Raw genomic sequence first — 16,417 nt, 5'->3', positions numbered from 1 at the left:
AGACTGTAAAATCTTGTGTGGTAACGCCACGTATTGAGAAAAAATGTAAGCCAGTTCCCTCAGACCTACTCTAATTCTGGGGTCACTTACCTCCTCATTCCTTAGAGGTAACCACAGCTAGGAAACGAGCAGTAGCCCAGGCTACTGGTGATGCTCCGCCTCCTGACAAGGAGAGTAAGCACATAGATGCTGCTGGGAAATGAGTAGCGGTAGGTGCAGCTACAGACTGATCCATGACTAACTCACTGCCAATATTAGATGTTGTAGGAAGCTGGCTCTGTATATACCATACCAAAGCAAGGTATAGTGTGCATAGATTCCAGTGGATCCCCAAAGGCTTACAGAGGTAAAAGTAGATAGCACCTTACTCTCTATTTGTGGTAGTGTGGGCGAGCAGTAAGGCTTTATCATAGGGTAGTGTTAAGCATTTGTTGTACTCACTTAGGCAAGAAATTATGTCACACACTGAAAGACTGAACTAAGACCAATTGTTTTTTATCAAAAATATTTGTTGTATTTTATTTGTAGACCCAAGCAGGACTTAGTACAGGTAAATTGAATTGTACTTTTCCAGACAGATTGATCAACAAGCAAGCTGGATGAGAATGACTTTTGTTACAGGTTTGTGCAAAGATTCATTTATAGTTAAATTACTTTTGGATGACCTCGATGGATCGGGATGTGAAGTAGGTGTCTTTCAGGTCGAGGGTAGCCATGAAATCGCATTGCTGCAGTAGACGGATGACATCCTGTTGGATAACCATATGAAGTGCATCAACAGGCTGCACCTTTTGACCAGATAGAGGTCGAGGATTGGTCTGAGCGAGCTGTCCTTGGGGATCAGGAAGTACAGTGGATAGACGCCCTTGCCCTGGTGTTGCAGAGTGGTAGCCGTATGAGATGTTCTGGGCTGAGGTTGTGGGCGACTAGGGGTGTTTGGTGGAGAAGTTATGAGCTCTAGACAATGGCTGTGCTCTGTATTAGTACCCACTTATCCGAGGTGATCTCTACCCAGCATGGAAGAAATCCCTGGATCTTTCCCCAACAGGCCTTGGGTGATGGGGGAATGCTGGATAAGTCTGTTTTGGTAGCTGAGGCTCACTTGGGTGAAGTGCCTCTGCCTCAGCCCTTGAAATTGTTACCCCTAAAGGAGCCTCTTGAAAACCCGCTACCGGCTTGTTGCTACCAGCCATGCTGCCAGCATTGGTATGAGTGGGATGGTTCTGGGGAGGTGGTTTAGGAACCTCCTCTGTAGTGTTGCCTATGAAAGGAACTTCTACCGGAGGGGGTCCTTAAGGCGTCAATTGCCTTTGCAGTATCTTTGTCCTTTATCTTCTCAAGCACTGTCTTGAGAGCGGAAGAGGCGCTCCCAATCGAACAGCTTGAGCACCTCAGGCTTGAGCCCAGACACTCTGAGCCAGGAATGATGCCGTAAAATGATGGAGGTGTGTGTCCACCTCCAAGCTGCGGTATCTGCCGCATGCATGGTATATCTGTAGGAAAGTGGGTTTCTTTTGCAGTAAACCAACACTCACTTTTTGTCAGATTTCTGATGCACTTTAAATTAATGTACCCTGGGTCCCTGCCAATCAGGTTCCGGGGGCCTGTGTTCTTTCCCAAAACTTTTCCCTGTGTACCCCCAATTGGCACCTCTCTTTCCAATGTGAGTCCCTCATAAAATGTACCATGGGTAACAAGCCACTGTGACCAGGGAAGGCCTCTAAGGGCTGCAGTACATATTGTGCCACCCTTAGAGGCCCTGTACCTCAATGCACACACACTCACAGGCTGTGTGTTTTGGTGCAGAGACAAGTTAAGAGTTGACATGGCACAAATACTTGTGTGCCATGCCTGAAACCCACTGCCTGTGGTATAGGTAAGACTGTGTGCACTATACCACTGGTGAGGGTACAGATGCATGTGCACTGTACCCTACTGTGTTGAAGTCCAGTCTTCGACATTGCAAGTGCAGTTAAGCCATAAAGAGTATATGGTCTGAGAGTTTCATTACTAACTCCACAGCACCATAATAGCTTTACTGAATTCTGGGAAGTTTGGTAGCCTCTTCTGCTATCCGGAGCAGGCCCCCTTCCTCTCCCACTCCCTTTCGGCGGGAGGACAGGTGGGAAAAATGAGAACTGCCTAGAAGATGTGACCCCCCAGTTCTCCCCCCCCCCCCCCCCCCACCACCACCACCACCACCACCACCACAAGTGGCCCGTAAGGTGAAATCTGACCTCAAAAGGCACCTCTGCATCCGGGCGCCCTGGGTAAGAGGACCTGAGTTGCACCTCCATCCCGAGCCCCCCAACTTACCTGCCCAGCTGTTGGCTCCTTCCAGAAGACTTTCTGGACCGACCCTGCAGCCAAAACTAGCAACTCCCATTGAAAACAGGGCACCCGATGCCAAATCAGCACCCTGCACAGTTGTGGTTGCACCTTGTGTGCTAACTCTGATCCCTCTTTGGCCGGAGCTTAACCCTAGGAACGTTGCTCCCTCAACCCTATGGCTTTCCCGTAAGCAGCCATCAACCAACGGCCCCCTAGTCCCATAGGCTAACATTGGGCCTCAGCACTCTGCATCCAGCCGCCCTAGAGATGCTGAGGGTGCTTATTGAGTGCATCCTTGACCCTGGGGGAACCCTTGTACTAACCTCAGAAACTCAACCCTCAAGACCGTTTACTTACCTGCAAACAGATAACCTAATTTTTCTCCATAGGATTGCATGACTTTGCTTTACTTGACCTTCTACAGTCACACCTCAATATCCTCCTGCAAAATGAGAGAAAAGATGGAGGTGCTGGTGAGGCAGTTATATTTCAAGACTTGTTCTGCTACTGAGGTTCGCTCTTAATTTATATCATCTGACCGCTTTTCATCAGCTCCCTATAGCCAATTGTTGCATGTTCACAGTTCTTTGTCTGTGCATCATGCTGTTCACGGATATCCTCGTGTCAAAATCCAGCGCTACAATTTCATCCTTGTGCTGCAATCTTCCTCTTTACGTTCTGTTTTTAGTCCTTCATGCTCAGCTGAATTAGCCTTCTATTTCCCAATTTTTACATTAATACTGGAATTCTCATACCTTTTCTGTCTGCTGACCGTCTTAAATTTTTGATGCTCTGTTAAGCTCTCAAAACATAGCTATTCCCTCTGTGATGATTAAGATGTGACTTACCTCTTTCGCGCTTTCTCAACTCACCACTGTCGCTGTTTGGAATCAGGCTCGCCGTGAGGGGAACGGCATTTCCAGCGGGGCCACAACGAATCCTACCCGAACTGGGATACCGCCGGGAGGCAGCAGAACTACAGTTCCCAGCACCCTCAGCTCCGGGCGCCTGCCGCTGATGTCATCAGGCAGCGCCCGGGCTGTATAAATAACACCCAGGCCACACGCAGCGCGGGACGCGCTTTCTCAACTCACCACTGTCGCTGTTTGGAATCAGGCTCGCCGTGAGGGGAACGGCATTTCCAGCGGGGCCACGACGAATCCTACCCGAACTGGGATACCGCCGGGAGGCAGCAGAACTACAGTTCCCAGCACCCTCAGCTCCGGGCGCCTGCCGCTGATGTCATCAGGCAGCACCCGGGCTGTATAAATAACACCCAGGCCACACGCAGCGCGGGACGCGCTTTCTCAACTCACCACTGTCGCTGTTTGGAATCAGGCTCGCCGTGAGGGGAACGGCATTTCCAGCGGGGCCACGACGAATCCTACCCGAACTGGGATACCGCCGGGAGGCAGCAGAACTACAGTTCCCAGCACCCTCAGCTCCGGGCGCCTGCCGCTGATGTCATCAGGCAGCGCCCGGGCTGTATAAATAACACCCAGGCCACACGCAGCGCGGGACGCGCGCGGGCAGCGCCCGGGCGAAGCCCGGGCCAAGGGCGGGCCCGTCCTTGCCCGTCACTGCCTGGAACAGTCTGGGCTGGGTAACTCCTCTAACGTCTCCTGCACTCCACTCCATCTAAGGTACTGTTGCCACATTTTTTTCCACGGGCGCCTTGCGCACAACACTGCTTTGCGAAATTGATTATCTATTAATTATTGCTTTTGCACTTGCTGTACTACCTCTCTTTGCAGTTTTGTCCCATTGTCCATCATTATGCCACCAAAGGACAACAAAGCCAGGGCGGCAAACGCTCATTTTACGGGGACAATGGACCAATTTGTGACTAAAGTTAATTGTGTCATTGATCAAGAAATAATGCTTCTGGAGCGCCGCGTCTCCCAGGATCTGGCAGCCGCCAGAAGGTCGTCCTTGGGATACCTTGCTAATGTTCGGTCTCCAGCATGTCAATCTTTATCTCCCACAAGCGTAGCTAGATCTGACACAGATGCATCAGCCCAGGAGCTGCCAGCTAGCGGAACGGTTGCTAATACTTTAGTGGAGGACCAGTCTTTGGTCCTGGACTCTCTGTTAATGTCTCCTTGCCCTCTGCCGTCTGCCCATAGCACAGCCCCGGAGTGCAGCACTAGGCAGCTTCGGGAGCGTAACTTGGGGGCTATTCCCAAAACAACACAAGGGCGCCCGCCTAACACTGGCAGAAAGGGCAAACATCCTAAAAACAAACACAAGGTCCCAAGCCAAAAGGGAAAAATGAATAAAACCCCTGATATCATCGAGCAAGCCTCACAGGGGGCCTCACTGGATGATCCTGTCCCCCAACCTATTCTTACATCATTAAGGCTAATGAGCCAGGAGGAGGAAGATGGGCAAAGCGTAACGGCCAAGGGAGGGACCCCTGACCCTCTATGTTTGCACGACATACGGGATTTAATTAGGTCCTCTCTCTGTCCTGTGCAGGATAGACTTCTTAAAATTGAAGAACATCTAGCCAGGATCGAATGCATTCTAGGGGGTCTGTCCACTGTTTCAAGCTCCACTCTTAGGTCAGAGGTCCCTAACCCACCTGCCATCCCTAGAGTCAAGAAAGTCCCGCTGGCCCCTAAACTTTTTCCACCAGCCCTAACTGAAAGCCAACCCCTAACCATACCAAACGTCTCCCCTAGAGCAGGCAACTCAAGGAAATCTATTTTGTCCAGCCAAACCAAATTAAAAGAGGCTGCTAGGCTTTTAACTCCAGAGCCTATAGCCGTGGCTAATACTCCCAACTTGCCTCCTGAATCAGCTCCGTATGTTGTAATCTTGGCAGGAGTGCCCGAATTGGAGAGTAATGTACCTGAGTCACCAGCAACCCTAAGGAATAGGGTTGTATACTGGCTCAACACAAATAGACCACTACCCCCACACATCAGCGCCAAAATTCTTATGGTGCGACGGGTTCCGTGGATAGGCCACTTAGCTAAAAACTTAAAGGGGGACTGCATCCTAATTAACTTTAAGGATACTAGAACAGTTGAGCATATTTGTAATTGGAGGTCGATCACCACAGGCTCAAGTATTTTAACTCTCCCTTTAACCTATTTTTATCCACCTGGTCATTTTACAGAATCTTGGACAGCTGTAAATGGAAAAGGGAGAGGCCATACACGGGGGAGTCGGCCTATACATCTGCCACCCCTAGACCTTATCCCTACAGCAAATCGCTTCAGCAGTCTTGAAGCTGTCGATTGACTGCAGGTCAGTAAAGTCATTCCAGCCCCCCCTCCACTTTTCTCAGCAAGTCGTCCCCCAGAGCCCATCTTAGTGATTGATCATTTGGGGCTGAATTTACCAACCATGTCAGCGAGCCTGACGAGGTCCATTAGTAGTTCTGAACCCCCGCAAATTTATTCCTCAAATTCCTCAACTTCCGGGGTATCCACATCTAGTCTTCTTAAGATTGTCTCTTGGAATATTGCTGGTTTACGCAACAAACTAGATCTCCCTGACTGGAACGCCTTCATAGAAGAATACGATATATGTATCTTCCAGGAAACCTGGAGCGTAGATCCAATATACAAACCAGGGTTCTGTTGCTTTTTTATCCCAGCTATTTCGTCAGGTCGTGGGCGCCCTTCTGGCGGCCTAATGGTTTGGATCAAGGCGGATCTCAACCTGATGGTCACCATTGATGGTCGCTCCACGCCTGATATAATGAGGCTTACTATCAAAGACACCCAGAATAGTCCACCCTGGGAACTTCTTAACGTTTATTCCCGTGGCATTCAAGGGGGTGCTAAGTCGCTCACTATTACAGCACTTACAGAGATACTCTCTGCATGCACCCCGAAATCTTATCTTCTTGTCGCCGGTGATTTCAACTGTTCTTTTGAACCACTTGCCGCAGAAGATTTACTGGGTGCACATGATGAGGACACTAGATGGAACATCCCCTCACTCTCCCTGAACCCTGTCAAAAGATGGACCCCTGCCGTAATCCAAATGAACGCCCTAGCGTTGGAATTCGGTTTAAGAGCTGCCAACGGGCGCACCCCTTCTGATTTAGTGGGCGCTAACACTTTTAATAGAGTAGGCAGCCAAAGCAGAATAGATTACATCTTAATTGACAAGAGGGGATGGAAATTTGTTGTTGACATGGCTGTAATTCCATCTACATCCAGTGACCATAACCCCCTGTCCCTCACCATGCGTGAAGTCTGGCATAGACAGGCTACTTCCCCTCTACCAGGCATGCAGCTGTTGACCAAACAGCTTGAGCCTTCTAACTGTGGTAGATCCCTTAAATGGTCTAAAATCGCTCTTAACGATATTAAACTTTTTGAGTTGGAGAATATTCTTGCTGACTATACCACCAGGCTCTCCTCACTATCTGAGGACTATTCTAGCCATACTAAAGTCTATGTGGATTCTATGAATGCAATTGGGGCATTGTTTATTGATCGTAGGAAAAAACCCAACCCTAGAGCTGAAAGAGAGTACGATTGGTTTAATAAAGACTGCAGAACTAAGAAAAATTGCCTAATTTCCGCAATCAAATCTAATAATTCTGCTGAGGTTAGGCAAGCGAGGCTGCTTTATAGGCAAGCTCTCGCATCTGCTAAGAAACTCTGGGAAGAACAGCGTTGGGTCTCCCTGAAATTAGCGAGCCAAGCAAAAAATGGCGAGCTTTTTTGGTCCATTATCAGAAGATCATCCAGCTGTGCCCAGGCCCAAATCCCTAACCACATTACGGATGGGGAATGGTTCAACCACTTCAGGAACTTGTACGCAGATCCTGAGGCTGTGGTAGACCAGCTCTCCAGTCCTGGGCCTACAGAAAAATCCCATGACCATGTCTTGTTCCCCAGCATTAAGGAGAAAGAGGTCCAAACTGCAATTGATAAGATTGTATCTGCCAAGGCACCAGGTCCTGATGGCATTCCGGGAGACCTTTTTAAAGCGAATCCAACAGGCTGGGCTGCGTTTTTCACTATTTATATCAACAGCCTATTGAGTGGATCCCCGGTGCCGGAGTCATGGAAGGGTGCAGAAGTAATCCCCATTTTCAAGAAGGGCCTAAGGGGAGACCCGGCGACTTATCGCCCTATCAGCTTAATCGATTCAGGACAGAAGCTGGTCGGCAGGGTTCTTTTGGAGAGGATACATTCCTGGGTGGACGAGGAAGGGATTCTAACCAAGTTTCAGGCGGGTTTTAGGGCATGCACCAGTACCATTGACCAAGCTTTTAGGTTAATGCTTCTTCATTGGAAGACGGTTTCCATCGGCAAGGGTGCTTTATACCTTGCGTTCATTGACCTTAAAACCGCCTTTGACCTGGTCCCCCGCGACCGTTTGTGGTCGATCTTGGAGGAGCTGGGCATCCCTTCCTACATTCTGAAACTCCTCATCCGAATGCACGAAGAGAACTATGCCTGCATTAGATGGGGGTCACAGGGCCAGAGAACAAATAAAATCCCAGTGAATAGAGGGGTTCGACAAGGGTGTGTCATGGCGCCAACACTTTTTACGCTATTTGTCAATGGCGTGGTCTCATTTCTGCTTGAAGTTGAAGCGGATGTTCCCGCTCTGGCGGGCGATAAAGTCCCAGCACTTCTTTTCGCAGACGACACCTTGTTAATATCAAAAACTCCGTCTGGTTTACAGAAGTTGCTACAGCGCTTCTCTCTGTTCTGTGAGCGCAGAGGCCTCGTCATTAACACCGCCAAGACTAAACTCCTCTATTTTAATCCCTCAAAATATTCTGGCTCCATTCTGACCCTAGAAGGGAAACCATTGGAGCGTGTCAGAGAGTTTGACTATCTGGGAATCAGAATCTCTGACAGGCTCAGATGGCAGCCCCATATAGATAAAATGGCACTTAATCTGAAAAGAGTAACTGGTGCTTTGGGTAAGGAATTTCGGGCCTCCACCTCTAAACCTATTACCCCAGTACTAAACATCTATGCTGCAAAGGCTGTGGGTAGTGCACTCTATGGCGCCGAACTATGGGGCTACAGTTGTGTTGACTCACTGACGACCAGTGAAAACAAGTTCTTTAGGGAACTTGTATCACTTCCCAGGGGCACCCCGACTAAACCACTCTTTAGTGATTTTGGCAGGCGTTCAATTAGGGATTTAGCCACCCTCCGCCCTCTGTTATATTGGGCGCGGCTGTGGCGAACCCCTGAGCTCTCTAATTATGCTGAAGGGCTCAGGGAGGTTATGAACCTACAAGGTGCCCATAAAATTGAGTGGCTTGCAAACACAAAAAAACTCCTGATTGCAACCGGCCTCATAACTGACTGGCCAGCGGGGGAACCTTTATCAAAGATCGAAGTAAAGCGAGCCTATTGGGCTTGGGTGGATGCCTCGGAACAAAGAGATCCCAACATTGGAAGGCTGACAGAGGCTTTTTATCAACATAAGTCAACTATCCTTTTAGAACCATACCTTGACTTCATTACTAAGCCCAGGGACAGGTCACTTTTTATCCAGTTCAGGTTCGGGACGCTCCCAGTTCGCAACCATACTAGTAAGTGGAAACCCCCCCACAAGACCCTCCCTGACTGCCCATTCTGTCCTGGTGTCATCGAAAGCGTCTCCCATTTCTTCTTTGCATGCCCAGTCTATCTATTACCTAGGACGAAATGGCTTAAACCTGCCTGTTTACTATTAGGAACAAGGGATCACATTGTTGCTATGCGAATCCTTAAAACCACTACCAATACCACCCTAGTTTGTGGAGTGGCCAAATTCCTAGGTTGGGCATGGCTAATCAGGCAAAAATTTAGCAGTTCCAATTAAAATTTTTTACAATATTGTTTTTAATTCCCAAAGCTGTGAAATTTAATACATTTTTAGATATTTATTGTATATTTCAAATTGGTTTTTTTACGACATGTTTTAAAAATAATGAATTTGTAATTGTTTTTATGTGCTTTGTGCTTTTATGACATTACGTGTCGAAATAAAGCTTTGTTGATTGATTGACTTACCTCTGATCTTTTCCTTTGATTGTTGGTTAGTGCCAGGACTGGCATTTTGGATATTGGTGTGCTTTAAAAAAATCTTCATTCATTTGTTCATACACATCTTGTTCCCATAAAAGAAACCTTTCTGCCTTCCAGCAGCCTTGTGTCACTGTTTCCCACACTATAAAATATGGCCTTCCTTTTAAAAGACTTCAATCTGTGGGCATGCAATCAGTGCAACAACACCTTCAAGGCACCTGGGCTTCATCCAACAAGTTGATTAAAATAGCTCTTGTGCCCACAGTCTGGACGCATCGCTAGACTTTGAATCATGAACTCCTTATGTCTCTCCTGGTGTGACTGGTCTATGGTAATTCCAATCATCTAGAGCTGCTTAAACCAAAGCAGTTCCCTGAATAGGTCCTCCCCCTTCAAAGTAGAAATTGATTAAAAATCCTCACTAATTCGTTCATCTAAGCTGTCCAGTGCATCCATTGATCCAGTGTCTCTTCTACAGAAATCTTGGCTCACATAGCTAGAAAGATAACCACTGATAATTTGCTTTCCCTCAGGCTTCCTAAAAGGAAAGGATAATACACTATTTTTTTAAATTAAATTCTCCTGAAAGTGTTTAACTGAACCAAGGTCTTCAAACAAGTGTGATGTAATCCTGTTATCTCTGCTCTGTTGTACTGTTTTCTGTCTTGGCCTCGTACCCCAATGAGATCTTCATCCTTAGAAAGACAAAGAAGATGCATCTCTCACAAAGGGGAAATTTGGTGCTACATGCATATGTACCCCTAGTGCTATCGTCCCACTTCTTTACACCCACTCTGCCTTTCGCTTGTATCAACACTTGCCTAAGGCCTCTACACCCAGGAAAGCACCAGTGTGTCTGAGTTTATTTATTACCCAGCAAGTTCTTGGTTAAACTAGCATCCCTGGTACAACATTTCAATAGCACCTCAGTTTTTGGTTTGTGTCTTTATAGTTTTTCTCATCATTTTCCCAATATTTGCCCTGAGACCACTACTATTTCCTGTTGGTCTCTATGTCTAGCGCTTGGAAGAAGTACAGCATTGCAGTTAACTTCTAGATTTCTGTCTTATGTTTTTTCCTTTTCTGGCCTCCTCCACTGGTTTCCTGCTGCTCCTTTCTGCCCTGCTGCTCTATGTCTTCACTTCATCTCCTCCACTCACAAGTCTCATAACTACACCTTACCAAAATCGTCTGGTCACAGATGCTGGTTTTGTAGAACCAAACATCCTAGGTGGGGCTACTCTCCCATCTGTCCACAGGTTAGCGTTCCAATTGGCTTGACGATCTGATTTCATAGTCTGAGATGGCATGGAAGCACAAGATTTTGACAGTTGCGGACCACCATTACATATAGCAAATGTATTCACTATTTGCAAGGAACTGTTTACCACAGGCCTTTTACAGCACGCATACACACACCCACACCTTTTGCAACAACCCTAAATATGTTTTTCAAAAAAATTTGCCATTGGAATATGCCAGGTAAAGCCAATGCAGTAGAGTAAAGAATACTTGCGGTTTCAGACCCCTTCAAATGCAGATCCCAGTAATGCACAGTGCAGCTACAGCCCGATTTCTGGCTTATTCTTTGCAAGCCACCGTGCTATCTTCCCAATTGTGTTGCATGGGAAAAAAGCTGCGTAGTGATTTCCAGCCATGGCTTGCAGACGGAAACCTCATGTCTGAATTTTGGGACAGAAGTACTTGAATGCTCTTTTCTGCTGTATTGAACACAATTGAGTATCAGTTGCAGCTCAAGCTCCAGGAAGTGATTGTTGAAGCTGGTAGGAGACCTAGCAAGCTTGGCTTCTACCCTTTGTGTACTGTGAGGTTCAGTTAATCTGAGACAATTCATTTTGGAAAACGCATGCACCCCCTGGACACTGCCATGTTTACAAGACACCAAATTCAGACATCACTTGTATGTGGGTGGGCTACACTCATATCTATTTCAAGTTAGAAGAGGGGTGCGAGTATGCAAGAGCAAAGCTGCAAACTTCTTGAACGTTCTTGATTCTTTACTTTACCAGTTTTAGGAGGTTATGCTTTTTGGTGCAGTTACACCTCTCCTTTTCCTTCCTGATGCATTACTCGGAGGAGCTGGTGACTTCAGAATTTTGGGAGCACAGAAGGGGAGGAAAAATTAAGCCAAGCTCCTCTTGTGGCTAGTCTGTTGTAGTCCTTGTGTGACCAGACCGGCCCATCTTCTGACACCTTGTCCTCCACTACAAGTGGTAGCTGAGAAGGCGAACACCTGTCTGCAAAGTCAGCTTCACAGGAATGCCCGAAACAATCCAGGCACAAGAAAAATAGTAGTAGATCAGCTCCCACCTAGCTAGCCTCTCAGAACACCAGCATGCAGCACTCCTTGACCCAGAGTGCAAGTCTTGCCTTTGTGCCGCCCTCAGTCCTCAGCTGTGAGTGTCAAATGGTCAGAAAGCAAACTTTTAAGGCTAGGTACCTCGGCCTCAATGAAGTTGCAGCTCTCACTAACCCTGATTCAGCCTTGAGCTCCAGTTGCCCCACAACTGGCACCACTAAACTGGTTCCAGTTACCAATTAGAAAATGGCTTCCAGCAGTACCATCTGGAATTCAGAAATGGGCAGTGCTCCAGTGGATCAATCCGCTAAGTTTCCTCCACACAAGACCTGCATCATCCCATGTCAAACCCAGTCCCAATCCCTCTATCCCACATTCCACCATAATCATTCGGTCCCAAAAAGCCTTATGAAACAATGAGGTTTCCAAAGATAGTTTTCTCCCGGAATCCCAGACTCAGTATTTTCTAGCATTGTCTGCTTCCCTGGGGAGCAAGGCATCATTCTCCCATATAAACAAGAAGAGCAAGTGTGTTGAGGCATGTGGTAAGGAAATTAAGCACATATTTCTGCATTAGATGAGCTATTAAACTAAACTCCCTGACCCTAACTGTAAAATTGTCTCACCGAAGCACTGCCATGGTATGAAAGTCAGTCTTACCTAGCCCACAGGGCTTTATACAGTTTTGGTTTCTCTCTGAACCCCTTGGTGCCCTTCAAGAGTGATAGCCACCATCCACATAGTGGATTACTCTTGCCAAATGAGACCCTGGTTGTCTGGTGGTTCCAGAAGATTCTCGGGCTTCATGTGTCCAGTGCAGAGGTGGTGTCCCATTTCACATTTCAGGCTCCACACACATTCACTGAGGAGCCAGCTAGGGGAAATATGGGACCAGTTTTATGATAGTCGAAACCTTTCAAAGTTCAGACATCCCTTGTCCCCATACATTGGGATGATGTACAGTAGCTCCAAACCTTTTGCTGGGATGCCCTTACTATCTGGTCATCCTGCAGCTTGTGCTCACTGCTGACAAGTGGTACATGCAACCCCAGCTTGGGGATTTAGAGGGGCACACTCAGTTTGCTCTCCAGTGTTAGCGTATGTATTGTGTTAAAAAATGTGTTTCTTCGCGCTAAAACTCATTTGGAATCACTATCAATTGTAAGTGTTCACAGATTGGTAGATCCTATACTAAAGAAGGTACTCATGCAGGACAGCGGTAGTGTTGGATGAAAAGCAACTGTTCTAATCTGAGCTGTTCTAATCCACATTCTTTCCCTCTTCAAGGTTATTTATGGAAATACTAAAATTCTGCACAGATTGTGATGAAATTCAGTTTAAGGAAGATGGTTCATGGTCTCCGATGCGATCGAAAAAAGAAGTGCAGGAGCTCTCTTCTTTTAACGGTGTGGATGGTAAGTGTCTGGGGTGAGTTCTCACTTGACAATCAAATAAGGAACCTGCATGAACTTTGATCCATGGAGGGCACATGGAGTGGAGTTTAACTTCTTTATCTGGAAAAACTAAAATAATTGAAATTCTTCTAGCTCTACCATAGCATGTGTATTTTTGTATTAGGTTCTTACGTTGACTTTTTGTTGACATATAAATTGTTCTGGGGAATTTAAAATCAGTTTAGTTAGTATTTGAGCTATGCTTATGTTGGGAAGCATTAAATGGCTGTTTCATAAAAGCAGTTCAGCATAGTTAAATCGTGATATATTATACTGTGAATTTTACCATCATTGATTCAGCTTGAAGCACCTCTGAACACATTCATTCACAGTAGGAAGAATGGAAAACTATCATCTAGAAAAGAAATGTGTGATGTGATCATTGGAGCTTAGTTGCCTTATTTTGAGTGGCACATAATGTAGATGAGCATCTTGTATCACTAATGAGGTGCATAAAAGTTTGTAAAATCGGGTCTCAAGACTTGTTCAGTCTGTAAAAACGTGTCAACATTATACCTCCAATGGATACTCTGTTGGCTGTGGGCATAGAATAGGTTCAAAAGTGTTTCTATTCCAGAATCCTTGTATTATCTAAAGGTCACGTGCCATAAACTGCAGATGAGAAACTGAGGATATCATCAAACTGTTGTAAGAAACCAACAAAACTTCCTTGTCTTCAGAAATATGCAAAAACAAAGTGTTTGATCACTCGTTCAACCAAACAATGATTGTATTAAGTGGTAATTGAGTGGTCCTTGCCGCCTGACTCAAGCCACACACCAGACACAATCAACAGATTGCTTCTGTGCTTGACTCCTGATTTCCTTGTTGCGTGTGGGCTGTAATATATGATATGGTTGTGTGACCCCACTGTGCAATACTTACAAACTCCTTACGGACCAGTAGGTTTTGTTTGCCAAACCTGAAGCTCAGCCCTGGGCAGCTGTGTCTCTGAGCAGTCAGGCTTACACAAAGGAACACGTGTTGAGCAGTTAAACAACACCAAAAGAATTGAAGAAATTCACGAGACACGCAAGAAATCGAACACTGATTTATAAGAATAGACTGTATTTTATGTATTTTTAGACACCCCAAACAAAAGAAAAATCCACCAGAGGGTAAGGCGGTTGCAAGATTCAACAAATTTGACACTGACACATTTTCAAGAAAAACTTTGGTAAGTATCAGTGTGGGTACATTGAGTTACTTTAAGCAAACAACTCCGACAGGAAGCCAGTCTGGGGACCAGCAAGCCCTCAAACAGTTGCCTTGCAGGAAGAAGCAGTTTTCAGGAAGTTCCAGGCACTTTTATCACTTTGCTGTAGGTTCCTATGGAAGTGGTCCTGATGCACGGGATTTAGGATGTTAAAGATGCTGTGGATGCAGTATTGTCAATGGCTACTCCTTGATCTACAAACTTGGTGAAGCAGTCCTGGCCACAGGGTTCGATGTCCCTCGAAGTCCTCTTGGTCCTGGTAGAAATTCAGTCACCCAGTATCGCAGTCACAGGCTAATCCTTTGCTGGGCGATAACCTGTCTTCTGGGTGACTAAGCTGCATGCCGACCAGTGAAGGCGATGTGAAGAGCTGGCTACCAACTTGCCTCAGCAGACCTTTTCAGCTGTTGTGGCCCTGTGCTGTGGTCAGCAAGCTGATTCTTGGAGTCTCTTATTTTTGCTGGGCTCCATGAGCAGTCACAGTCCCTTCTCCTTTTGCTAGCCACCAGATTTACCAGGTGCAGACCATGCCTATGCAACCTCTTTGCTGGTTCCTCGGTGCATCAGGGCGGTCCTTCATGGGTTGTCAAGATCTGTATTCTGGGTGTGGAGATGCCTTGTTTGTGCTCAGATAATGCGTTAAGGGTAGACTGTGCTTGGCGGCCATGGGCTTCAATGTTCCGTCTCTTGATTACTTCCTGTAAAGTATGGCATATGGCTATCCCAGGATGCACCATTCTCCCTACTTCCAGCATGACAGAACCCCTCTCTCGGCATCCAGAGCTCCCTAATCCAACCCAGTGGTGTGGCTACCAAGAGGTTTGCACACCTCTGTAAAACCAGTTTGGCAACTGGTTTCCCCTCTCCTTCTCAAGTGCTAGCTTGTCTACCTAAACAATAGTGCAGCCCTCTCCCAAGTGCTCTTCATTTGCTCTTCAAAGGTGGCTTCACCTTTGAAGCTCGCCTTTTGGGCCAACACCTGTGTGGCTTCCTGCTTCTCTCATGTGCAGGCTGCTATTGTCTTCTTTCAAGAGACTCATTTGCATTTCTCCCCAGGAGGGTAGAAAGCAGTCTTAAAAAAGAAACCCTGTTTGTAGCTGTGGGTGGGCGGAGGGGGTTTTAGGGCTACAAAGTGGCAACTTTGTAAAATGTGCACACTACAGCAAGTTACATTAATTCTGACTTATTTGATACCTGACAGTATCAACTTTAGTAGTCCCAGGCAGAAGTTAGCAGGGCTGTAGTGAAGAGGTGCCACACTGCACTCACCAATGTGGCGACTTACCTTTTCCACAGTAAAAACAATTATTGCGGGTTTTAACTGTTGACACATGTAAACACATGCTCTACTTTATAATATACAGCACTCTGCCTTGGGGCTCGCTAGGCCTGCCTTAAGGATGACTGATGTACATTAAAAGGGAGAACTTGCCTTTGCCATGACTTTAAATGGCAAATTTGAGTTGGCAGTTTAAAACTGCTCTTCCAGTGTGCAGTGGCAAATTAGGAGCTGTGTTTTTACTTCTGTCACTTGCAGGGCTACACAGTCAGTGCTGCAGTTCCTGGGGTGGCCTTCCAACTTACAGGCCTTGGGTGCCGGAGAACCGGACACTGGGGACTTGCAAGCAAATTAGCCATTATGCCAATTGGATATAAGCCAGTCACACATACTCAGTTTAAGGTCAGGGCACTGAGGCTGGTTAGTAGACCTCAGTGGACTGTAAGTTGAAAAACCAGCAGCATCAGTTCAAAAACGTGGGGATGCCCATACAAAGAGGCCTTTCCTTACCTGAACCCCCTCCAGAAGAAAGGAGATAAGCAACTAACCTGCATACTTGTAGTTCTCATAATTTAAGTGGAAGAACCATTAAAGGCCGCCTGTATTGGCATGGTCAGGCCAGTTATGTGTTCCTCTGTAAAGTCTATGCCCTCCAAGGGAAATAGACATCAACGACGTGGGTTCTCTCCTCTCATCTGTATCAGCCATCTGAGAGATCTGTGGTTGGTTCGAACTCTAAAGTGGGTCCCAAACAAGTAGAATCTGATTCTTCAGGGGCCTAGCCACAGCAAAGACTTCCCTCACAAAGAC

At 46.6% G+C, this 16,417-nt stretch overlaps 1 protein-coding gene across 3 annotated transcripts in view; it reads left to right on the top strand.

Annotated features, from left to right (window-relative positions):
* The window catches only part of PIAS1 (protein inhibitor of activated STAT 1), an 872,437-nt gene that overhangs the window by 570,438 nt on the left and 285,582 nt on the right, over nucleotides 1-16,417 (top strand). For all 3 annotated transcript variants that reach the window (XM_085644594.1, XM_085644596.1, XM_085644595.1), the window contains exon 10: nucleotides 12,946-13,073. In XM_085644594.1, coding sequence (XP_085500720.1) covers nucleotides 12,946-13,073 — 128 coding nt within the window. The remainder of the gene's footprint in view (nucleotides 1-12,945; nucleotides 13,074-16,417) is intronic.

This window comes from Triturus cristatus, chromosome 3_1, assembly GCF_964204655.1.
Source record: "Triturus cristatus chromosome 3_1, aTriCri1.1, whole genome shotgun sequence".
Lineage (NCBI taxonomy): Eukaryota > Metazoa > Chordata > Amphibia > Caudata > Salamandridae > Triturus > Triturus cristatus.
The sequence above is the reverse complement of the archived record's forward strand: the minus strand, read 5'-3'. Positions and strand labels throughout refer to the sequence as shown.